The 24,772-nt window shown below is 42.4% G+C and overlaps 1 protein-coding gene across 3 annotated transcripts in view; it reads right to left on the minus strand.

Moving 5' to 3' along the window:
• Positions 1 to 24,772, minus strand: part of FLNB (filamin B) — an 89,646-nt gene that overhangs the window by 28,250 nt on the left and 36,624 nt on the right. For all 3 annotated transcript variants that reach the window (XM_056852886.1, XM_056852877.1, XM_056852869.1), the window contains exons 7-21: positions 22,687 to 22,849; positions 18,944 to 19,141; positions 17,086 to 17,223; positions 13,786 to 13,912; positions 12,456 to 12,592; positions 11,484 to 11,677; positions 10,947 to 11,060; positions 9,366 to 9,509; positions 8,970 to 9,093; positions 8,567 to 8,727; positions 6,595 to 6,685; positions 6,188 to 6,363; positions 2,646 to 2,763; positions 1,778 to 2,040; positions 193 to 790 (exon numbers count right to left, since the gene is read on the minus strand). In XM_056852886.1, the coding sequence (XP_056708864.1) occupies positions 193 to 790; positions 1,778 to 2,040; positions 2,646 to 2,763; positions 6,188 to 6,363; positions 6,595 to 6,685; positions 8,567 to 8,727; positions 8,970 to 9,093; positions 9,366 to 9,509; positions 10,947 to 11,060; positions 11,484 to 11,677; positions 12,456 to 12,592; positions 13,786 to 13,912; positions 17,086 to 17,223; positions 18,944 to 19,141; positions 22,687 to 22,849 (2,746 nt within the window). The remainder of the gene's footprint in view (positions 1 to 192; positions 791 to 1,777; positions 2,041 to 2,645; positions 2,764 to 6,187; positions 6,364 to 6,594; positions 6,686 to 8,566; positions 8,728 to 8,969; positions 9,094 to 9,365; positions 9,510 to 10,946; positions 11,061 to 11,483; positions 11,678 to 12,455; positions 12,593 to 13,785; positions 13,913 to 17,085; positions 17,224 to 18,943; positions 19,142 to 22,686; positions 22,850 to 24,772) is intronic.

Consider the following 24,772-nt stretch of genomic DNA (forward strand, 5'->3'; position numbering starts at 1 on the left):
GGGCATCTTGGCCATCTTCTGGGCATGGAGTAGGGGTCGCTGGGTGTGTGTGGGGGAGGTAGTTGTGAAATTCCTGCATTGTGCAGGGGGTTGGACTAGATGACCCTGGTGGTCCCTTCCAACTCTATGATTCTACTTTAACTCACAGCACTCCTTGGAGTTTGCCTTAAAACAGATTAAAACTATACCTACCTTTCCCTTCAATTCCTGGTCCAAACACTTGGATTTTGCTTGTGTCTACAGCTGGATCAACTTTGACCCGGGCAGGGAAATTTGGCACTGGCTCTCCATCATATTTCATCTGGAGTGTATGCATCCCAGCAGAACGAGGCACATATGTAACTGCATAGGTTCCATCTTTGTTATCCTGAACTTCAACATCAGCTTTAGAACCAGTATCAGACACAGCTTCCATATCCAGCTTTCCAGGTCCAGCTTCTGAGCAATCCACATTGAGCAATCCAGCTTCACCAACTTTACCATGCTCAAGTCCAGGGCCTGTGGCAACTACTTTTGAAGCATCAAATGGAATTTCAACATCTGCTTTAAAAGGAGAGCCAGGAATATGCACTTCTTCAAAGAGGATATTCACAAGGTATTCACCAGGTTTAGTAGGCAGATAAGAGACTGAGCATGTTCCATCACCATTATCTGAGCATTCAATTTTAGCTTCACATGGTCCTTCCACTGTTAACCCTAGACCACCTGTTCCAGCTCCTTTGGTATCTATTGTGAATTCTGCTGGTTTTCCTACAAGGCCTCCTTGAAGGCCTGGACCATAGGCTTTCACCTAGAAGAATAATACATTTAAATATTTCCAGTAACATTCAGTCACTCCTATACCGTAAGCAGCCAGAAGGCATTTTACCCCAAGTTAGCAAAATTTCAAGTTCAATGTGCTGTTTTCTGTTTAAAGGGTACTGATGTGGCAAAGTTTGTCTCATTAGCCAACTACCACATCTTATCAAATTGATTCTCATTAGTCTAATTGATTTTGAAAGTAAGAGGGCACAGCTAATTAGCACAAATCCAGGAAACAAAAGCTAGAGTACTCACATATGGGACACTGTTAGACAATGAATACCCAATGTGTTACATTGTGGTTTTCAGTTAAATTATCTCAATGGGAAAACATGAAGGAAGAAATAGGCTTGTTGGTCATGAGTCACATAAAGTTCAACGTGCTTTCAAGTAGCCTACAGGCTTTTAGGCTATGACAATATGCTTTTGAGATGTGTATGTCAATTATCTAGAAAATCAGTAACCACGTTGTGTTACATTTCTTGCTGCACAGTCTAAGTAGCAATAAATTCTATGGTATGGCTATGAGAATATTAAACTGTATGATGACTTTGTACACTTAAATCTGGACTGCAGTCACTACTTTCACCACTCTCCAAAAAAGAAAACAAATGCTAATTTCCATATTCATCACATTGTTTAGGAAACCCCATTCTAGTAGATTTAGCAAGGAGTTTCATCAACTTACTTTAACCTGCCTTAAACTATGCAAAACAGATTCTGTACTAGGCACAAATCTGAGAATTGCAGAGTTTATTAACTCTTTCCATGTCTCATATCTAAAGGCGGTATACAGAAGTAGCTTAAAACATATTTAGAACATTTTAATGCTGCCTTTCCACACAACGTGGCGCCTCCAAGTCAGTAATCAAAACCATTACTTTTTAAAGTACATATTATAAATCCATGACAACATCCCAAGCAAAAAGAGCTCCAACATCTTACTCCATAGATCACGGACTAGTAATGTTCTTACCTTAGATGGATCTGGTGGCAGAGTAGCCTCCACAGTGTAAGGACTTCCTGGCACTGGATTACCATCATAACTTACATCAACAGCATAAATGCCTTCTTCCCTTGGGATGTACTTTGCAGAGCTGCACTCTTTGCCTACAACTGGCTCCACTAAGCATGGCAAAGATTTCTGGGTTGGGCCAAAGATGGCCACATCAAGTTTTCCCTGTCCACCAGCTCCTTTTGTGTCAATCAGAAATTCTTGATCCTTCCCTACTTCAACTCCTTTAAGAAACAAAAGCAGTCTGTTTCAGCAAGTTCTCTTTATATTATTCAAATATCATGGGAGATAAAGCTACTAAAGTATTCTCTTATTCCAGACATCTTAGATCTATAGTCCCAAACCCCCTACATAGCCTTTAATTTTTTTAAAAAAAAGTTCATGGATGCTCTTATAGGAAGAGTCGCTTCAGCAGAAAGGCAGCTTTGAGTATGAGTTTTAAACCAGAAGTTGCCTGCTTTAACAGAACTCTTCTCCTTGCATAGTTTTAGTGATACTGAATACCTCAGTTGCATTAAAAGAACTTGTCAAAAATATCTAGCCAAAATTAATCTTTGGTGCTTGGATAAGCAATGTTCACTTCAAGTACTGGCCTTAAACTGGCTGCTCTCCGCAAAGCAGATCAATTACAGTGTAATATACTAAGCAATAATGTAATATGCGCTATCATTTTTTTCAAAAACAAGTTGACTGTGGTTCTAAATTCAAATTCCAAGTGGTAGCTGGGCCTTCATTTTGGATAACTCAACCTAGCTTATTATGCTACAATTGCTCATTGGTTTTCTAACTGTCAGCTGACACAAGGTTCAGATTAGTCCAGATCACTTACTGTTTTCCAGGCCGTTGATTTTAATTTTGCTCAGGTCAAGAGGAGCTGCAACACCCACAGTGAATGGACTTTTAGGAATAGGATCACCACCATAGGCCACTTGAACTTTCATGTTACCCTAGAGAGGTTGAACAGATTCAGATTTCAATACTTGAGACCAAGATTAGTAGCCCAAATGTAGTAGCCCTTGATTTCCATCAAGTATACCTCAACTTTCCTTTGCACATTGGTTCTTGTAGGTTATCCGGGCTGTGTAACCATGGTCTTGGAATTTTCTTTCCTGACGTTTCGCCAGCAACTGTGGCAGGCATCTTCAGAGTAGTAACACCAGTTGCTGGCGAAACGTCAGGAAAGAAAATTCCAAGACCACGGTTACACAGCCCGGATAACCTACAAGAACCAATGAACTCTGACCGTGAAAGCCTTCGACAATATTTCCTTTGCACACTTTTTATAAGTCAGGCAGGTAGAAATTTTACCTTACTTCCAGGTTATTTTCAACTTCCCACAGTATACAAGTAAGTACACAATAGCAAAGGCAGCTAAATTCTCAGAAGCAGGAATCTAACTGACGGAGAAAGCAAATGCTTCTTTAACATCAGAACTTGCACATGGCTAAATTATATTATATGCTTTGGCTAGGACATTAGGCTTCTCTAATGAGTTTTAGCTGAAAATCCATCTCCATGTCCATGTCTTACCAACTCTGTGGCTTTAGTTAATTTTTAACCTGCTCTGCTGAAACACCATTGTTCCATGAAATTCACTAAACAGCCGGTTATTTCATCAGTTAGCTGAAGTAACTGTTTTGCATGTTATGCAAGAATCAAGCAAAACATACAAATTTAATTTAATTTTGAGGAAGATTAAGTGTTGTACACAATCGAGCTATGGCTTTATACTGATGAGATACAGATATTACTCTTGGGATCTCTACACAGAGACCCACACCCAAACTACTCTTATTTTAGGTATTTGAACCTTTACAGTTACAAATTACTAAAAGAAAAGTAATTGGCTAGCAGCTCCATTTATGATTCAAAGTCTTAATAAAGGTTTTTGGCTTACAGAGGTTTGCTTGTGAATCTGCACAGCTTGAGACCACAGATCTACACAGATTTAAATACTCCGTACCCAATAAGAACTTCCACAGTTGGAAGTCAGCCTCAGTTCCATGCATGACTATCATTTACTTTTCAGCGTTCACATTTACCAAGTCACTTTGCCTGCTGGCGTCCGAACTGCACCTAAACTCACTTCTCAAGATGCATGGGCTTCATTTTGTTGCTTCTGTGTAGAAGATTAATTAGGTGCCAAGATACAAGTAGTGCTCACTGCCTAGAAACTGCCAGGCAGCCATCTACAAAGTTCCCATATGGGTGCAAGATTAATGCCTCCAGGATCTTTGGGCTACCTTTGTTCCATTTCTGTGGAACACTAATAAACTAGAGGGAGCAGAAAAGGCTATAGAAAGGACACCTTGAAATTAAGATTTTTCAGCCAGACTCCTTGGGCGTGGGCCAACAAAGCATAACACATTAACTTGCCATGACTAAGGTGCATATCATGTTGTAGTTCCACGACTTAATGCCTTGGATAAGAGTTGGAGAATGAAGGCTAAGTTTTCGCAAGTAGTCTGGTAGCTAGTATTTGTCACTGCTACATTTACCATTTGACAGAGTAAAGCCTGTAATATTTGCTTACTCCACCCCTTTAGTTAAGCCTGCTCAGTCGCCCTTCCCCCAACAGAGCTTTTGCCAGGTCAGCCTCAAAAATACAGATGTACATATGGTGCACTGCTCAAACACAGCAGTATTTCTTAACAGTTACACCACCTACTATAATTTTCATTTCCTGACAGAATGTTGGCCAAGCGCCCTCATTCAGCTTCCTGAATTTATCTCTAGATCCTTCATCTAAGTGGGAGCCCAGAGGCTAAGTTATAGAAGTAATCCAGTGTGCCAGAGCTGGTCTACGTATTACAAAGAATGAGGTGGAAGAACTCAGGATTGTGCCACTTCAGACCACAGGTACAAAGTACAAAATACACTCCCAACTTACTTAGCCCATCAGGGAGATATATTGGGATAATGCTATGGTAAGTCTGCCAGTTTCCTCTAAGCAAAGAATCCTGAACTATAAATCTGCATGAACTATGCATCTGCATGAGTTAACAAGATTTGTGTTCATGAGAGAATATGACAGCTAAAAAATGACAGTTGGGCTGTGAACTGAGGGAGGGAGGAGGAGTCAGCAGGTTCAGCTGATAAACTGAGGGGAAAGGTTGCAGAAGCCAAATAAGTTGATACTGCTTCAGCTGGGAGATACCTGCTGTTCAATAACACAGAGCCTATCTGGATTCAAAGCATGGCAAGACTTGAAACCACTTCCCCTTTCGTTAGGTATTGACCAATTGTATGTTCTGTTCTTTTTAAGTGCATACTTTATGGACCTCAGTTTGGTCTTAAGACTCCCATGCAGAGGCCTGGGCCTTTTGGGCGGGCACTGGGTAAACACTCCAATTCCTATAGGAACGGGCATGATCCATCCTAGGGAGGAGGATCCAAGCTGGCAGGTGACCCTCCAGTGATTCCAGTATTTTTCACTCATTAACATAAATGCAAGTACGTGTCTAATATAGTCCAACCCAGAATTCTACCAGCTCTGTAATGGGTAAAATGGCTTTTTAGCTGCTCTGCGTACCCAGGTACTGCCACTTTTGGAAAAGCTTAGAATGTACAATAATCAAGCTACAGGAATTAAGTTTTCCAGTAGGCACATTTGCTGGGAGTCAACTATATTTTAGAAGAAAGCCCCTCAAACACACCCTGCATTTGCAAAGTGCTGCAGTACACAGCACCACTGTTTCAGAAGTCATAAAGTCCATTTCCATCTATACCTGCCAACATTCATGAGAATTGTGCCAGAGACAGCTGGGCACCAAGATTCCTGCTACAAAGATCCAATTAAAGCAGAGTCATGGCAGTACAGGCATTCAAAATTTGCTTGGGGTGGGCAGGAGACTCAATTGGTCACTGCCAACATGAAAGACTACAGGGTTTAGGCTGAGAGGCCACTTTTTGGCAACAGTCACAAATACCAGACCCATAGCACCAGAAGCTGAAGCCGAAGCCAGCTCTTGAGAAGTACAAGAACTGTGAGGAGGATGTGGGAATGGTTCTGGAATAACCTGCCAAGTGAGGTTTGATTTTGCTGTCCATTGGAATGTGATAGAGGGTTTACAAACAGTATCGCTCAAATACATAGCTATCAGCAACCATGACGACTCCCAGAAGCAAAGTTGCCGAATATGACAGTTTGGAACAGGAAAAGAGAACAAAATAATTGAGCTTCAGAGGCACTTTTTGGGCACATGCTTAGTCTAACAGTCTGGTGATTAGTCTGTGCCAGTAGCCTTGCTCTCTTTAACAGAAAGACATCAGCAACATAATGTCGGAGGCCCTGGTTCGCCATTTTATGTCACATGAAATCTGTTCCTGTTCTGAAAAAAGCTCACTATCCACTTTCACAGGAAGGCCTACCTGCTGTACCGGAGTGTATTTTACAGTGTGGGAATAGTCATAGTTATCGATGATGTCCAAGTCTTTGACAGCATCTTCAACATCTGCCAGAGGTCCACGGAACTGAACATCCAGAGGAGCTTTCCCAGCACCTTTTGTGAATACAGTGAAGTGTGTCGGCTTCCCATTTTCTACACCTAAGTAGTTGGAAAAGCAGTTGGAATAATCAGTCACCCTAAGAAGGCAACCCACACTTCTTTGTGGGTGAAATGCTAAAGATACAGGAGACAATTTTACCCCTACAAGTCCCAAGCTTAGTTTTCTCGTATCAGTCCTAGATGCAAGTTTACATTCTATAACCATAGCACAGAAAGACTCCACAAATTAATAGTCCTAGATTTCATGTATCAAATTGGTAGAAAACTCACCAGTTTTATTTAGTCCAGGCCCTTCAGCTTTCACCTTGCTTGCATCATGCGAGGGTTCTACTTTCACTCTGAAAGGGCTGGTTGGGATTTCCTTTGAGACAATAAAACTTGGTTGTAGTAAAAGCAGCAACTTAACTTTCCATAAGAAAGTAATGCAGACTAAGTGAACTAGCTTAAGAGGCAACATGTTGCAGAAGCTCTTATGTCCAATACATATTGCATTGTTGCCTCTTCCATTCTATAAACTGCTCCCACATTATCAATTACTGCTTTCCCTCTAAAGAAGATACCAGCATTAATTAGTAAAATCTATCACAGAACAAAAGCTGTTTTTATTTTGTGTGTTGGGCTAATGGCTCCAAAGAGTTCAAGTGTCTTCTAAGACTTCATGGTAATATTTTCTCCTGTTCAGACCAATCATAGAATCATAGAGTTGGAAGGTACCACCAGGGTCATCTAGTCCAACCCCATGCACAATGCAGGAAATTCCAAACTACCTCCCCTCATACCCCTAGTGACCCATACTCCATGCCCAGAAGGTGGCCAAGGTGCCCTCCCTCTCATGATCTTCAAGCACTTGAAGATGGTTATCATATCACCTCTCATTCTTCTCCTCTTCAGACTAAACATACCCAGCTCCTTCAACCTTTCCTTATAGGACTTGGTTTCCAGACACCCCCCCATCTTTGTTGCCCTCCTCTGGACCCGTTCCAGTTTGTCTACATCTTTCTTAAACTGTGATGCCCAAAACTGAACACAATACTCTAGGTGAGGTCTAACCAGAGCAAAGTGATACCATCACTTTGCGTGATCTGGACACTGTACTTCTGTTGATAGTTTGGTTTAAACATGCAGACTTATGAAAACGTATCAAAAGTTCAGTGGCCATTTAAGCAATGACAGGGTGATCTCATTCCCCATTTGTGACAAGCGGAACTTTGAGCTTGGCTTCATTTTCTGCTGCCAGTGCTTAAATAGCATATCTGTTTCCTGTTCTATGCTTTTAAAGATTCTCAGCTTACCCAAAACTAGAAGTTATTTTTAAAATTCTTGTTTATTTACTTATTTTATTTGTGTTATTTATAGTCTACTTTTTTCACATGGACTCAAGGCAGATTACACATAGTCAGCACAATCAACAAATGGGACATTGAATAACTAATGTATTAGGAGGTTATAAGTCTGGAACCATCAGAAAGAAAGAGAAGCCTAGCATAAGTATTAACATGACACATTAGGCAGTACACAAATTACACATAGTATCCTACTTACAATACACTATATACAACAGTATAGATCACAAGTCCAAATCATTTATCCAAGTAAGGTTGCAAATAAGTGTGGGTGCTCAGCAAAGCTGAACTGGGGAAAAAAACCTTGAAAAATATCTTATCAGTATTTTTCAAGGTTTTTTCCTTCCTCCTTCCCCACAAATGGCAGCTGTTTAAAGGGAGCCAAAAAATGGATCCCGAATCACACCAAAAAAGTCCCCTCCACCATTTTAACAAAAGACTGGAGGGACCCCTCCTCTATGCCTCTCCCTCCCCTCCCCCTAATTTCCTAGATAGCTGGTGAGGCTGGCGCAGAACTCTGCCACCACCGCCTCTGGGCTCCACATGGGGCTTGAAGGTGGCAGCTGGCGCAGAGCTGCAAGCCAGGCTCAGCTGCAGCTCTGAGCCGGCAAACGCTGATATGGGAGTAGAGGAATATCCCGTGTTTCCTGAAAAATTTCAGGTTCATTAGATCCGAATCTGAATTTTACCGATTTTTTTTGCACACCCCTAGCTTTGAACCATTTTGTGCTGTGCAGCCTTTTAATAAACTACCATCATCATAAAAGCCATCATCATAAAAGCCAGAAAATAATAAACACATCATCTTTACTGTAGCATCTATGCATTAAAGGAAGTTTCTAACGAAAAAGCACACTTTACAGACTTAAAATTAACACAAATATGTTACAGTTACCTACCTCTCCAGCGAACAACACTTTGACAGTGTACCGCCCAGCTGCAGGTGGCGTATATTTCACTGTGAATGTATCATTAGCATTATGGATGATGTCAAAATCTATGTCTTGCTCTTCCTCATTTAACACATGAGCATCACACTTAATGCCCACACTGACATCACCTAGAAGGAAAAAGCCATTTGTTAGCTCATCGTTTCATTTTGCAGTCGCTCCCTTACACCACCACTTGTGGCTTAATACTAGGAGATAACAGCGTTATCAGCCCTATGCATAAAAACATACATCTCTCTGGATGTTTCCCACAAAGGGTTTCTACTGCAGAGTGATGCTCCCCTTTTACAGCAAGTGTAAATTATGACAGGTTTGCTGGAAAGCCAATCCAATAGCATGTGTCTGTTTTTACCTTCTCCTGCTTCTGTGCAGTCTACAGTGAAGTGAGTAGGTTCATTGGCTTTCAGACCAGTTCTGTCCACCCCAGGTCCAATCACTTTCACTTTGTGAGGATGACTGCCTTGTCCTATCTGGACCTAGATGGCACAACAGGCTTAAGTCAATTTGACATGCAAGATATAAGAGTTAATGAGGTGAAACTTTCTTGCTCGGTACCTTAAGTTCCATGTTCTACAATGGTCATGGCTTCCAACCTCATTCCACATTGTTTATCAATAGGGTTTGACTTTATGCAACAGTTGCTTGGAGAAATTCTGTTACTACTATAAGTATGCACTACCAGAGTTGCATGAGGTACGGAAACAGACTGCAAGAGGACAATCAGGTACATCTGTTGTAAACTACTTACCCTGTAAGGGCTATTGGGCACATTAGCTCCTCCCCAAGTGACAGCAAGGGTGTGCTTCATTGGTTTTGTTGGAACATAAGAGCAGGCATAGATCCCACCTGGCTTGCTCCTCGTTTGAATATCAATTGGATCACCATCTCCATCCTTAAAGAAAAAAGGTTTGGGCCAAAAACAAACAGGAGTTTAGAAGTCTACTGGTATTTCCCAGAACTGTCTGTTGATCCAATTATTGTGGCTTTCAGTGTCCATTTTAGTTCATAAAATGTCTTCATGTTTTTGGATATGGTATTTTAGGACACAGTACAGAAACGATATCATATTGAAGGAATATTTTCATATGCAAGAACAAGCTACCATGGACAACCAGTACGGTATAGCAGTAAAAGCGGCAGTCTCCAATGTAGCACCTGCTAATGCATTTCCTAATGTGCCCTTGCTTCTTGAGGATGAAACCCAAAGGATCTTGAATAAGAAAGCACAAGGAGCTGTGGGTCTCTCCCTACCAACAAACTAGCAAAGTGCTGAGCTCACCTGGGCAGGTACATCACTGCTGTAAGTTCTGTCTGGCCAAGAACAGCCTCCTGTGTCTCTGGACAAGGAAACCTCTCTGTGATGAGCAAATGCTCCCTTTTCTTCAGGAACTTAAAAGCAGAGAGCATCTCATCCCCCAAAACAAGAAACCAACCCAGACTTCCCCATCTCCTCAGTTCAAGTGCTTAACAATCCAAGCAGCATCACCTTTGAATTTGCAAGCGTCTGCCTCCACCATAGGATGATGCTTGGCTTGAAACCTCCCAGCTTTGTGATTGGCACTGCCCCCATGGCAGCCATTTTATGATGGCACTCAGTGCCCCTTCTCAAAGTTCCACAAGTGCCTCATGGGCTCAAAGTTGGGGATTCCTGGGCTACAGTTCGATTAAGGCTGGGTTCAAACTCCCATGCTGCCATAAAACAAACAGGCCAACTTTGGGCCAGTCACTGTCTCTCAGCCTAGTCGTAACAGTTTTTTGAGATGAGGGGACCATGTATGTGCCCCTCTGTGCTCCCGAAGGGTGCGATAAAATCAAATGAATGATTAGCACAAGGGAAGTGCAAGAGCTCCCTCCCCACAAGAACTGCAATGAAGTGGAAGTTCTTATTGCTTCTTCATTGTATACCCACAAGCTGTTCTGTACTATTCTGTATTGTACTACATTTAGTAAAGCATGTCACTGTCTTCAACAACCTACTCCCACTGAGTCACCTTCCTTATCTAAAGTGTAGCTTGTTCCCTCGCCTCCCCTGATGACAGTATACATGAAGGAGGCCAATGATGCAACTGTCAGAAAGTCAGCACATAACCCGATCAGTGTGGGAGGAAGCTGCAAGAAGGTAGCTCCCATGACATCAACGGCAAGTATGAACCTGCTCGAGCCAAAAACCTGATCAGTTACAGTGTTTTAAGACTACAAATACAGCTCAAAGTCTTAAATATGCGTAAAAGCAAGTCTCCTATTTCCATAGCAAAACATGTTAGTGAATGTAAATCTGTGGTGGTGCCGTCCTTATCAGAAGCAAATGATATCTAGATTCTGGTCATACTTGGGCATATATCTTCAGAGGAGCGTTCCCAGCTTCACTGGCATCGACTGTAAACTCTGCAGGATTGTTCACAATGCAGCCAGTTCTCTCCAGACCTGGACCATAAGCTTTTACCTAGAAAAGATTAGCAAGAGTGGGAAAAAATGCCATTACAGACTGGCCAATTAAGATTATCCTCTGATTGCATATATTTTATTGCTTGAGAATTTTTTATGTTCTGGAAGAAATCCTGCTATTAAAAAATTCCTAGCATTGTAGCAATCCTCAGAGGACTCTAGCAGTCAACTGCTAGATCAGAATGTGCCCAGACTAACCCAGGACAGACTTGTATCAGCTATTGATATGTCACTGGATAAAGCAGCACCATCAACTGTATTTAATAATCTCCAGGGTTCCTCATGCCAATCTGTAGCATGGCTGTCCTTCAATGGGGGAAGCAGATGTTGGGATGTACCCTAAAAGCTGTTCTATAGAACAACTTATTCAAGAAACTTAGATAAATTATTATCTAAAGAAATTAAACCCTCAGGCCCTTGCCTTGTCTGAGTCAAAGTCTGCAGAAGCTGGCTGGATGAAGGCCATGTAGGGACTGTCTTGTATGTCCTCATCATCACACATGATGTGAACAGCATATTCACCGGGTTCTTTGGGCCAGTACTTCACATCACACGAGCCATCGTTTTGATCATCACATTCAATTTTGGCTTGGGATGGACCTTCAATGGCAAAGCCTAAAAAAGAACACAAGCGTGTTAGAATTGTAAAAAAAGCGCCAATTGTGATTTTTCTGATAAGACGCTCTAAGTGTCTCTTTAAAGTTAGTTCACATCCACAGCAGGAGTCCCTTTATTTGCAGCAGGTTTTAGTGGAGGCAGCTCCCGGTATGCACTCAGTGGGTTGCAATAAGGTTGCAATAACTACAGAGCAGCCCTGAGATGCTCATTACAGTAGTTGAACGTCTAGGGCAAGCAGGGACGAATGCTGTACTTTGCCATCACTTTTGCGATCCCTGCCCACTTAAGGCAGGCGGCCTTGTGTGTGTTACAACACTGGGAACTGATGCAAAAAGCATGGCTAAATCAGATTGACTAGAGCAGTCAGTCCTACTTGCTCGTTACTGTTTACATATACATAAAATTATATTCTGCCTCTTCATACATTTGGGGCAGCTAGCAACCACTTAACAGCAATGTCATTAATACAATTAGACAATACATTCAGCTGTAACTTAATCTAGAGACCAAACAAGAATACAATTATTGAAAACAGCACTTCATTAATTAGTAGGTTATCAATCTAATTGAGGACGGCAAGAAAAGCACTTGGAAAGCACTCACTGGTGGTCTCCAATACATGCTGCAGCTTTATATCAAGAAAGTCTGCTTTCTGAACATTAGCAATTATTCTGTCTTGAATAGAGCACAGGTTATACGTTTAAACAGAGACAGCCTTCCCTCATTCTGTTATTTAGATGTTCTTGTGCACTGTGTTTTGCTTAAATTGGCTTACCTAATGATCCTACTTCTGGGCCAATGGATTCTACTACAAAGTCAGCAGATTTACCAACAACTCCTTCATGAAGTCCTGGTCCCCAGGCTCTTACTTTTTGAACACCAGCTTCAGGACCTACTTGAACTTCAAAGGGGCTAAAGGAGAAACACCAGAATTCAAGATTAGGAGGAAGAGCAGAGTGGAATAAGAGGCCCAATTAAGATACTGCATTGTTTCCCCTTACACCACCGCACCCCTGTAAGGTCATGATTGTATCTAAGCCACAAAACCTGTTTACTTCTTATTCTCTGCTACACATACGCACACAACTCGGATGAATTTGCCATTGGCCACCCCAGCAAAACTTAACACTTTGACAAATGGAAGATGCAGCCTTCAATTACCACTGTTCCTCCCCACACTGCACACTATTTAGGCCTCACCTGAATCCAAGAAAAACAGAGCTCATTTAAGATGAGATTTCTCATGCAGGCACCTTTGTCCAGATTAATGGACCAAGAACATAAGAAAGGCCCTGCTGGATCAGACCAAGGCCCATCAAGTCCAGCAGTCTGTTCAACCAGGTGCCTCTAATAAGCCACTAACAAGACGAGTGCAGCAGCACCATCCTGCCTGTGTTCCACCGCACCTAAAATAATAGGCATGCTCCTCTGATACTAGAGAGAATAGGTATGCAGCATGACTAGTATCCATTCTAACTAATAGCCATTAATACCCCTCTCCTCCATGAATATGTCCACTCCCCTCTTAAAGCCCTCCAAGCTGGCAGCCATCACCACATCCTGGGGCAGGGAGTTCCACAATTTAACTATGCGTTGTGTGAAAAAATACTTCCTTTTATCTGTTTTGAATCTCTCACCCTCCAGCTTTAGCATATGACCCCGTGTTCTAGTATTATGGGCAAGTGAGGCACAAGAAAGTTATGGGCAAGTGAGGCACAAACTTCCAAGCCACACAATGTCTGTTGAAAAAGAACTGGGACCTAAGGTTTCTACACAGTTTAACTTACCCAAGTTGTTTTAAGAATAGAATTTTGATCTGGCCTCTGCCAAGTAATGATCTGGGTACCTCAGTGACTACAAGATTCAAGTGCTCTGATGAGTTATGATGCAACAGAGGCAGGCAAGCCACACCCTCCACTTTTATTAGGGGTACTACGAAGTTTGGCAGATATAATACTGATACCTGAAACACAGGAATGCCCTTGGCTCATACTACCAGCAATGACTTAATTCTGTTCTTAGAAGTTCTAAGCAACTACAGCAGCCTACATTTCCATAAGTAGTTTATCGAGAATGCACACATTTACTCTTACACACTAACTCACCTCTTTGGGATGTTGTGGCCTCCCCATGAGATTGTGACAATGTATTTCCCTGGGGTTAAAGGGTAGTATTCAAATGCATATACCCCATCCACAAATTCCTTCTGTTTCACAAGCTCCTCCAAACCTTCTGTAGAAACACAACCCAATGCTAATTTTTAATAGTTCCAGTCCCATTGCTCATGTTTCAGGCAACTGGGCCTTTCACTCTTTCAAATAGAGTCCAAAGAATGAAGTAATTTTTTTCAACCGGAAACAGTTTGCAAAAAGAGAGAGAAAAGAAATTCTAGTTGTCTCCTCAGAAAAATGTCAAACACTTCCAGCAGAGATTGATGAGAGAAAGTGTTATATTATCACGCTTATTCCATTCCCTGGTGTTATTCCTTAGTCTGCAACATTATGCATGTCATATGTTAAAACAAGGAACACTTACAATTCATCAGACCTCATGACCACAAGTATTCAGGGAATGCCTACTTGATTTCGTTTCCTAGAGATTCAGTCTAAATACACTAAAGTTTGTTGATACAAGCCTATTGTCCTTAATACTACACAGTTGGCAACACTGCCATACTAAGTGCTCCAACACCATCCTATAAACATTACTGTACTGGACACTTACATCAGCCCCCACTTCTCTACCAATTGGTAGATGGCTGAAAGCGATTATGTCACTCAGAGAGGCCAAGAGGGGAGCAAATCTAGTGCCTATACTCAAGCCCTACCATACTGCAAGAATTTGAAAATTATTGGTTTCCATAGGGATGACAAATGAATTCTTGGCAGCTCCTGTCCGTTTATGTTCCAGCGCACACACATGACTGCCTTGTTCATACTGTGGTAGAGACAAGGGATCTTGTGAGTTCAGCTTGAGTATTCTAGCTCTGAGTTTCTGGGAGTGGATAACAGTAAATACTAGGAGGTATGAAATTTTGCTTTATTGGTGAAAGGTAACATTTCCCCAGTGTCCATTTAAAAAAAAACACTGAGTTAATCAATGGCACTAGACAGCATCAAACCATGTTAACCTAAAGTACTTCTTACTTGCTTCCAACAGCTAAAAAGTCTGTTTACTGAACTGGAATACTGGATGTCATGTCTTATATTCTCTCCCTTCTACTTCCAAATGTTTGAGGAAACCTTGAAGCGGCTAGTCATCTTGTGTGACAGAAAATATTCTTTAGGACAGTGGTAGTCTGCAGCAGCCCACAGAGAGCTGCATTTGCTATTAACATCAACGATAAGAGCCTCATAACTACTGTATGCCCTATGCACCACACCACACACACACATACAGCAGATTTACTTACTAACTGTAACACCTTTTCAATTACCCAAGTACCTCCGAGCACATCTCTGCCTACCACTGTTGACCCTTAGCCAGCCGGTGTGACCCTGGAGTGAGGGAAAGGGCTTGCTTATCAAATTTATGACACAAAATAGTGCGCAAGCTTTCAAATTATTCAGAACTATCAATTAGGCTGGATGTTTTAAAAAATATATATGTTAAAAGTACCCTTCAAGTTGAATTCCAATATTGCAGGAAATTTGGGTGTATGTGTGCAGTGGGGGGGGGGGGTTAACCTCTCTCCATGCCACGTTTTCTACTTGAAAGGGGTTTCATTTTATGGGTTGGTACTCAACAGCATTATGCCCCACTCTACCACCTCATTCAGCAGCATAAGTTGATCCGTCCTCACAGACAGATCACCTACACCTCCATAACCTTGATATAATCATCATGGGCAAGTTGCTGTGTTTTAAAAATAAAACTGTTAGTTTGGGGGGCATATTAATGAAAGTATCCCAGCTTCTAAAGAGCTCCTACCTTTCCTTATCACCCAGGATAACACCAGATGACTGCACAAGCCACCAAATTCTAACCACCACCACCACCCCCAGCATAGGGACTACGAAGACATAGTCAACATGTTTACGCAGAGTAAGTGTCCCTTTGTTCAATGGGACTTATTCTCAGGTAAGTGTGCACAAGACTGAAAAGTAATGAACCTAGCCAATACACAAGGATTTCAAGGAGCTGCAGCTCACACCACTACCGGCCAGGATGGGGAAAAATTTTTCTCTCTCTGTAAAGCCTGCTTGCTTGGATCTGGCCATCAGCTGCAGGGCCTGTTCTGCCTTATGCTGGGGAGAACACAGGAAGGCAGAGATAGAAGTAAAGGGTGCTCAGGCTTCCCAAAGCAGGAGCCTGCTTTGAGCCAGCCAGGAGTGTTGTGAAGCCTCTTGGCAAGGAGCCTGCAAGGTCTTTACATTCCTCTTACCAATATGAGGCACAGAAGCTCAGCCGAGAGGGTGAGATTGCCAAGACACCTAGAGGAGAACCATGGAGAAGGGGGAGGGGTTAAACCACCAGCAGCAGCTTGCTCTTTTCCCAGGTGGCTGCTGTGGTAGTTTGACATTTCTCTGAAGCCAGCCTGTTCTCCTAGCAGCTGCTCATGCTCGGAGGCTGTGGGGAAAGGTGGGAGATTATCAGAAAGGATGGACCTTTCTACCCCTGGCACAAAGCCTGCACCTCAGGGAAGCTGCCCCTCCAGTGGTGGCTGTTTCATGGTGGGAACTAACCTCCAGCCCCAAGCAACCACTGAGTGGCCTTGCTTACTTTCCTGAAACATGGTGGATGCCATGTTGGATAATGGTACACAAAAGAGGCACAGCTGGCATTTCCCAAGCCACAGAATATTATCACTTTAGAAGATGTCAGCATAACCAATAAACTTTCTGTTCGTCAGCATAATCAAGAAACTTTCTGTTCTTCAAACAGTAACTTCATAAATGCCACCTGGGAGTCACTTTGGATAGGAAGGAGACACTTCATTCTTTTGCTGACACACTCCACCCACATCTCAGGCAGATCCATGTCTAACACACGCACATACACACACACAAAACCGTCAGATCTAGTTTGCCCTCAGAATTCTTCCCATTCTCTATGTTTGTTTTACATTTTGAACAAACATCTCATGAAAGCCTAATGCTATCATGGTATTCAGATACCTTCTGGCCCAGAGCCTCATTAAATATATGCTTCTTTGGCACAAAAGCTGTAGTTCAAACCTGCAAAGCTTTCCAAGCCCACTAAGAGTAGTTGTGCAGCTCAAGTTACTTCTCTACAAATAAGTAAACAAGATGCTATCGCTTAGTCAGCTGGCCATTTTATGCTTCCAGCAAAAGATACATACATTTGTCTTGTGCAATTAAACAGACTTGTCAAGGGAAAAAAGCAGGCCTGCCCCAAAGCCTAAGCAATGCTAAAAAAAAAAAAAAAAAAAACTGAACACTTACTCGGCCCTTTTATTGCCACATGGATATCTCCACTCCCTGCAGCTTTAGTATCAACCTTGAAGTCTGCAGTTTCTCTGATCCGAACTCCTTTAGGTTGGAGGCCTCTCCCGTTGGCACGACAGGCATTTGGATTGCAGGCTACAAGCAAATTGCAGACAGACATCAATACAGTCTTTGATTCCTGAAGAGCTTTCACCTAACCGAGCTAGTCTGTAGTAGCTTTTTTCATTTTACTTTGTGATGGATGATATTTAACTTTATGAAATGCAAACACCATTCTACAGTGTTCGGAAGCAACACTAGGATTGTCAAGGCATATTGTGTAATACACAATTTTGGGGACTGCAGCTTGTGGTTAAACAGCCTTTTTTTAAATACATTTAATGGATGAAACCCAACACTTTCCTGAATATTCGAGATCAGTTTCTGCCATCTAAGAGTTTAATTGTTTGACAACAGCAAGAGGGAACAAACTATTCTAATGTAAAAAGAGCATTATTTCCCTGGAGCCTTGTTCTTTAGCGCATGCCTGCAAAGTCTAGCTCTCCATCTTAGAGCTCTGGCACCAAATCCAACTTTGTCAGAGCATGTCCCCAAGGAAAAGAATAGCATGACAGAGTCCAGTATAGAACCTGGGACTGTGTAGTATTGCTAGGTTGGTCTTATGACTGTACTTGTATGCCATGCAGAATAGAAGGGGGACTGCTCACAGCAATGTGGACTGAAAACTAAACATGCTAAACAAGCAAATCCAGAAAAAGCCCCACACAAAAGGGGTTTAAAATGTGTAACACCTTAAGGTGGGAAACAGGAGTATACAACAAGCATCTACGTTATGACACTAGGAATGCATGCCTGTGTGCAAGATATTAAACAAATACTAGATACTGCAGAAATGTTCAGAGTGAAGCTTTATGGAAGCTAGAAGGCTGGTTGAATTAACAGTTTAAAGTCATCCACTTACTTTGCAGTACTTGACAACTATACTATAGTTAGAGAGCTTGTTACCACAAAAGGTTTGGCGTGAACGTAGGCTTCCTGTTTAACTATACATTCCCTTTTCCAGAATTTGCAGCAGGATGTGATCCACCCAGTAAAAACTTGCTCTGCTCTACATATAGAGCATTCTGTTCCCCAAACCAGTCTACATACTAGTTGTCCTAGACTATCTGACCACACCAACAGAAGTGGGAGTACGACAGACATCTGAGCTTCAGCGTTTAACCTCACAATCAAGTTCAGCAGTTTGTGGTTAAAGCAGTTTGACTTCTTGCAAGACTGCTTGCCAACAGCCATATAACTACTCGACAAGTTGCTTGCATCATTTTTGCATAATCCAGCATCTTTTACCTCAGGCTGCAAACCCACAAACTAGATGTTTAGGAAAGAAAGCAAAAAACACAAGCCACCCTGCAGGCCCTCTTACCGACACAGCTTGCCCAACTATGAAGCCAATAGCAGTGAAGTCCAGCATCCCACAAATTGAGAGTAGCTCAGGAGAGGTGAGCAGAGGTCTGAAAGCACAGGAGCAAGCAAGGATGGAATAGAAAGCCAAGTGTCAGTAGAGGAGGAGAAGGAAAAAGCTGTGACACAAAATAAGGTGAATATAGTTGATTTAAAAAGATTGCAAGAAAAAGTTCAACTCTAGAAGTCTCCAAAAAGGAGAAGTAGGGCCATTTAGGATGGAAGACAAACCAAGCCCAGTTAGTATCTACTTTACATTTAAACGGATTAAGCAAGAGCAGTTCTAATGCTTGACAGAGTGTTAGAAGACCCCTTACACTTTTTTTTGGTGAAGGATATATTCTTTAAACCCAGTACTATAACAAGCAGGTACAACTCTGTCCTGACCACACACCTTCACCAATAAGAACAGTCCAGGGGCTTTTGGGAACCTGCTCTCCAGCAAACACCACTCTCACAGCATGAGGACCAGCTTGCAAAGGCTTGTATACACAGCGGTAGACCTGATTGCCTTTGTCCTCTACCATAACTTCCACTGGATTCTTCCCCTGAGGATCCTCCACGTCTACACCGATGTCACCGACACCAGCTCCTACAAGACAGCAAAGACACAGTCAGGCCACCTCAGACTAGTTTACCTGTGGGGGAACAGTCTGGTCATTTTTCGCCCAAGCCAGCACCAATGGGAAACAGAAGCGGGCAAACGGAAAGCACTGGCATCAATGTAAGTCCCTGTGTACAAGTTACAGTTAGCATACATGCAGTCTATGTGCAATGTGTACATGATTTCTCTTTGTACGTGTGTTAATTCTTACATTATATTCAGCACATGAATGGCTGAAAACATGATTTTAAAGCTTCATATTTATCCAGGTAACTGTTCCAATTTTTAAAGCAAACACATATTGGTTCTTCATACATGCAGGATATGAGAGATTATTGTACTGTGCGCACTGGTCTTAAGAGGCAGTGTGTACTATAAAAGGAAAAGGCGAGAAGGCAGAGGTCTATGGTGCCAGTTTCAGTGACAGCACTGGTTCCTGTAAGAGTCATCCCACCAACATTGGCTATAAGCAAAGTTTCGGCTTAGTTTTTCCTGAGAAGAATTTCTAGGAGTTACAATGTTTGCAGTTGAGGCCCAGAAATATTCCTTCCATCCAGAAAAATTCCCTGAGGTGTCCTCTGAGTAGGAGAAAGTCAAGTTTCCTTCCATCCAGGTCCCAAAATCCAGTGTTCTCCATGAATTTAACCAGGTCCCCTTACTCAGGATTTCCAATTACAGGAAACCTTACGCTAATCTGCATTGGTGCTTACTTGTTTTCTTGTTCTGAAGGGTTGAAGCAATTTTAAGTTTTGCAATATAGCGAGACTGAGCCTCTCAAGTTGGGAAATTCCTTGTTATGTTTATTTAGCAAACAGAGGTGATTGTAAATCCAGATGTCTGCTCCTCTCTAAGGTTCAACTGCTAAGGACTCAGTACGGTACTCTAATGCTAACTGGAGTCCAAATTAACTTTGAAGCAGCTGATTTCAACATTAGCTAAGAGATAAGGCCTGAGTTACTCAGAGAAAACAGCCAATTCCAACAAGGGTAATTATGCTGCGTGCGTACTAGAGACAAGTTGGGTGGAGAGGTGAATTTCAAAATTAAATTTTACACGATGCATTTCTCCATGGTTTTTTGGGCCAAGAATCATTGTTCTGAAGGTTCAGTCAAATGGTAGCCTTAATTTCTACCCCCCAGTTGCTCTGCTTCTTCCTATCTTCATTATGGGCTTTTGATGCGGCATGTGGAATGGAAGTAGGTGTCACATGAGGCAACTACCTGGAACAGAAGTTAAGCAACTGGGCACTACATTTGCATGTACCCCACAGTGGATTTGGGACAGTGTACTGCCACCTCATTTTCCATGATAGCAATCCATTCTCACACGAAGTCAATGAAGCAGTATTCATTCTGTTGACTTGTATGGGGAAAGGGGAAGGATGGGTTCATGAGAACAATCATAGGAACCTGTGCAGAGTATGCTACATCTACTGACTACCAAGGACCACTGGTGCAGGTAACAGTGTGTCGATACCCACTGCTCTTTTGCCACTACAGGGATACTTTGTCCCCTTCTCCTTCAGTGCAGACCCCGCAGATCCACATGACTATTAGTCCATATGATTCCCATGGCCCCAGAATCAAGCCCAGGAGATGATGGACAAGACCTCTGGGAGTTGATGGATAATCAGGAGGCAGTGAAGAAGCTGAAGAGAGAATGGTGGCAACAAATCCAATCTTTACCAGGATAAAACCCATGGTATCCAAAGCCAAGGGAAAGAATGTCTGCCCCATGGGACAGAAAACATTAAAGGACAAACCAAAATATAATAATCATTGCAGAATATGCAAAAGAGAGATACCATATAAATGCTCAGAGTGTGGAAGGAGCTTCAGGCATTGCTCAGAACTGAATGCCCATCAAAGAATTCACACAGGGGAGAAACGGTATAAATGCTCAAAATGTGAAAAGACTTTTAGGGGCCCATCATACCTTTGTTCCCATCAGAGAACCCACACTTGGGAGAAACCATATAAATTCTCAGAGTGTGGAAACAGTTTCAGTATCAGCAAAAACCTTTCCATGCATAAATATTCACACACACTCAGGGGAGAAGCCCCATAAGTGCTCACAGTGCAGAATGTCTTTCAAGCAGCACATCATACCTCACTATCCACCAAAGGATGCACAGAGAAGATAAGCTGTACAAATGCTTGGTGTGGAAAGAACTTTTACTAACCTTTGAAAACATCAAATGGTTCACTTAAGACTAGAACCATATACATTCTCAGAGTGTGGAGAGGCTTTAGATATAAAGGTCAATTGAATAGACAGCACAGAATCCACACTGGGTTGAAACTGTTAAAATGCTCAGAGTGTGGAAAGAGCTTTTCTGGCCATTTAGATCTTGGGCAACATTAAATTCCTCCCTTGGGAGAGTAACTATATAAAATCTTAGTGTGCGGAAAAACCTTCAGGGGATGTTCATACCTTTGTTCCCATCAGAGAATCCACATTGGAGAGAAACCATATAAATGTTCAGAGTGTGGCAAGAGCTTCAATCAGCATGCCCACCTTAACAGATATAAAAGAATGCTTCCTCCGTTGTGGCTTCTGCCTTGCAGAATGGCCTGCCCAAGGAGGTCAGGACAGCTCCCATCTTCCTGGCTTTCTGCAAACGATGCAAAACTGATCTTTTCAGGAGGGCTTTTCTGTGCAGGTAATAAGGTTGCACTGTACAAAATGGTTTAAAAGGGTACTTGGATAAATGATTAGAGACTGTGGTCTATACTGCTGTGTGTAGGTTATTTTAAGTAGGATCCTATTATGCGATTTTTGTACCACTTAATGTGTCATGTTAGGAGCCCTGTGGCGCAGAGTATTAAGCTGCAGTACTGCAGTCAAAAGCTCTGCACACGACCTGAGTTCGATCCCGACAGAAGTCGGTTTCAGGTAGCTGGCTCAAGGTTGACACAGCCTTCCATCCTTCCAAGGTCGGTCAAATGAGTACCCAGGTTGCTGGGGGTAAAGGGAAGATGACTGGGGAAGGCACTGGCAAACCACCCCGCAAACAAAGTCTGCCTTGGGAACGTCAGGATGTGACATCACCCCATGGGTCAGGAATGACCGGTGCTTTCACAGGGGACCTTTACCTTTTTTAATGTGTCATGTTAACAATTATGCTATGCTTCAGTTTCTTTCTGGTGGTTCCAGGCTTCTAAAATTCTAATGGAGTGATTACTGAATGTCCCGTTTTGTTGATTGTACTGGCTCACTATGTGTAATCTGCCTTGAGTCGCTGTGAGAAAGTGGACTATAAATAATGTAAATAAATAAACAATCCTACACTCAGAAAGGACTGAGGAGGAGAACAAGGGAAAGTAGTGTGATCTTTGAACCAATGTATTGCTGGTTCCAACCTGTACAGTACCATGTATTCCTTTGCTCCTCTAGTTAAAAAATATTTATTCACAACAGAATTGTACATAGACATTGGCTCTTGGAAGAAAAATAGAAGCCGGTCTTCTACAGCTGCACAGTTGTGCTGGATTTTACAGTGTGAATCCATACAAATCTCTATTCCACCTTACCTGCAGTGTAGATTTCAAAATAAGTAGGTTTGTTGGCTATATTTCCTGTTGCTTCAAGGCCTGGTCCTTTTGCTGTTACTTTACTAGCATCACCCTGGGCTTTGTCAACATGTACTTCAAATGGACTCTTCGAAATGTGCTGACCAGCAAACAGAACCATAACCTAAAAATGTAACAACATTGTTAAAGCTAGGTTCACAAGTTCACAGTGGTCACACTGAAATGTGTCCATGAGCAGAATACATGAAACTAAATCACACACAAGATTATCAATATGAAACAAATGAAGCTTCTAGAAACAGAAGTTTCAGTTGACATAATGTAGGCCTTGAAAAGTCAACCATAGCAGCCATCATGTCAAAGTGAATGTACATGTCAAGAGACTTAGTTTCTATGGCTTGGACCCCAAATTGCTATTCTAGTTGCAGCTCCTCCAACAGCATAGCTTTTCTGTCTGCAGAGGAGGGAAGGGAGATATGCCACACCCCTGACGCGGAAGCCAAGCGGATTAGCAGTCTTGTCCAGGATACCCATCAGAATGTCCACGGCCACATAGAAAAGTGTAGTTTATTTGTACAGTGCAGAAATATATACAGATACTCCTTTCACACTCTCCGCTGATAACATCCCGCATAGAACTGCGGTTTCACTTCATTATATACACCTGGTGGACGCAGCCACCAATCACAGTAGATATCCAATTATCCTGGTATTGCTACTGCATTGCATCAGCCACCTGGCTCTAACTGGATCAGGCCAGCTTTCTCTAGCTCCCCAGGTACTTTCCAGGCTGATTACATCATCCTTAGATCTCACTGATCTATCTTGCACCTGTCAAACTATCTGACAGACTTGTAATCTTGACAACCCCTTCCCCACAATGCTGCAAATGCCTATTTTACACTCCATGCTGTTCCTTCAGGTCTGTTGACTTACAGCAGTGCAATTTGGGGGACAGAACAATGCACTGAAAGCAGGGAAGTTCACTTTCTCTGGCACAGCTCTGCTCATAGTGCGTACAATCCAAACCTATATTTCCAGATGCATGAGCACATCTCCTGCCCCCACACTACCACTGCAAGCTATAACCTCCCCCTCCAAACAAGTAACACATATTGGGAGGCATCCATAGTGCCAATGGCTACCTCAACCGCAGAGCATCAGATTCACATTAAATAGCTGGACCGAAGCAGCTATCCTTTAATGTGTTCTGCCCATTTTACTAATTTGCATCCAATAGGGATGTGCACTAACACTGAAATCTGGATTTGGATTTCAGATTCAGACCCTTTAGAGCTTAGAAAATCCAGAATTTCTGAATATCCAGAACTCCATTAAAATTAATAGAACAGCCATTTTCCACTTTTGGCAAAAACAACACAAAAAGGCAAACCACTTTTTACAAGATTTCCTTCAGCCATCTGAAAATTTCCTAGTGCCTATGCCAACAACAAAGAGTTGAGAAGATGCGGCAAATGCACCACAGCTACAGCCCCTATTGCTAGGCACCAGTGCCAGGCAGAAGGAAAATTACTGCAATCTGGGCATGAACCATTAACAGTCAGCAAATGCCACAGGGCAGCAGTGGGCATGGCAGAGTGGGGCAGAGGACAGCTGGTGCTGGGGAGAGGCTGGCAGACAGAGTGCAGCAACAGACAAAGAGTGGTGGGTGGGAACTACCCAACGGCATTGGGCACAGCACAGTTGAGTAAGCGCAGTCATGGAGTAGCAGTTGAAAGAAGGGAAAGGGATAGCACCCAGTGGCAGCAGACTGAAGTACGGCAAGCCCAGTACTGTGGACAGAAGTGTGGCATTCTCTTACTCAAAGGACACCTCAGGGAAGCCCCACAGTTCCTGCAGCCTTTCCCACACATCAGCTTCCTGTACCATGGCCACATTTCATACTGCTGGCGGAATCTCCCTAAAAAGCAGTATCTGATTCTACTACAACAGAAAGTCACACACACTTACAGGAGGAAAAATCAGTTGTCTAAACCTAAACAACAAACCCTATCCTTATGCCTGATATATCCCCAAAGGAGGCTAAATTTAATTTAAATACAATTTAAATTTTAAAACTCCCTGT

This window comes from Euleptes europaea, chromosome 1 (assembly GCF_029931775.1).
Source record: "Euleptes europaea isolate rEulEur1 chromosome 1, rEulEur1.hap1, whole genome shotgun sequence".
In the NCBI taxonomy this organism is placed as follows: Eukaryota; Metazoa; Chordata; class Lepidosauria; order Squamata; family Sphaerodactylidae; genus Euleptes; species Euleptes europaea.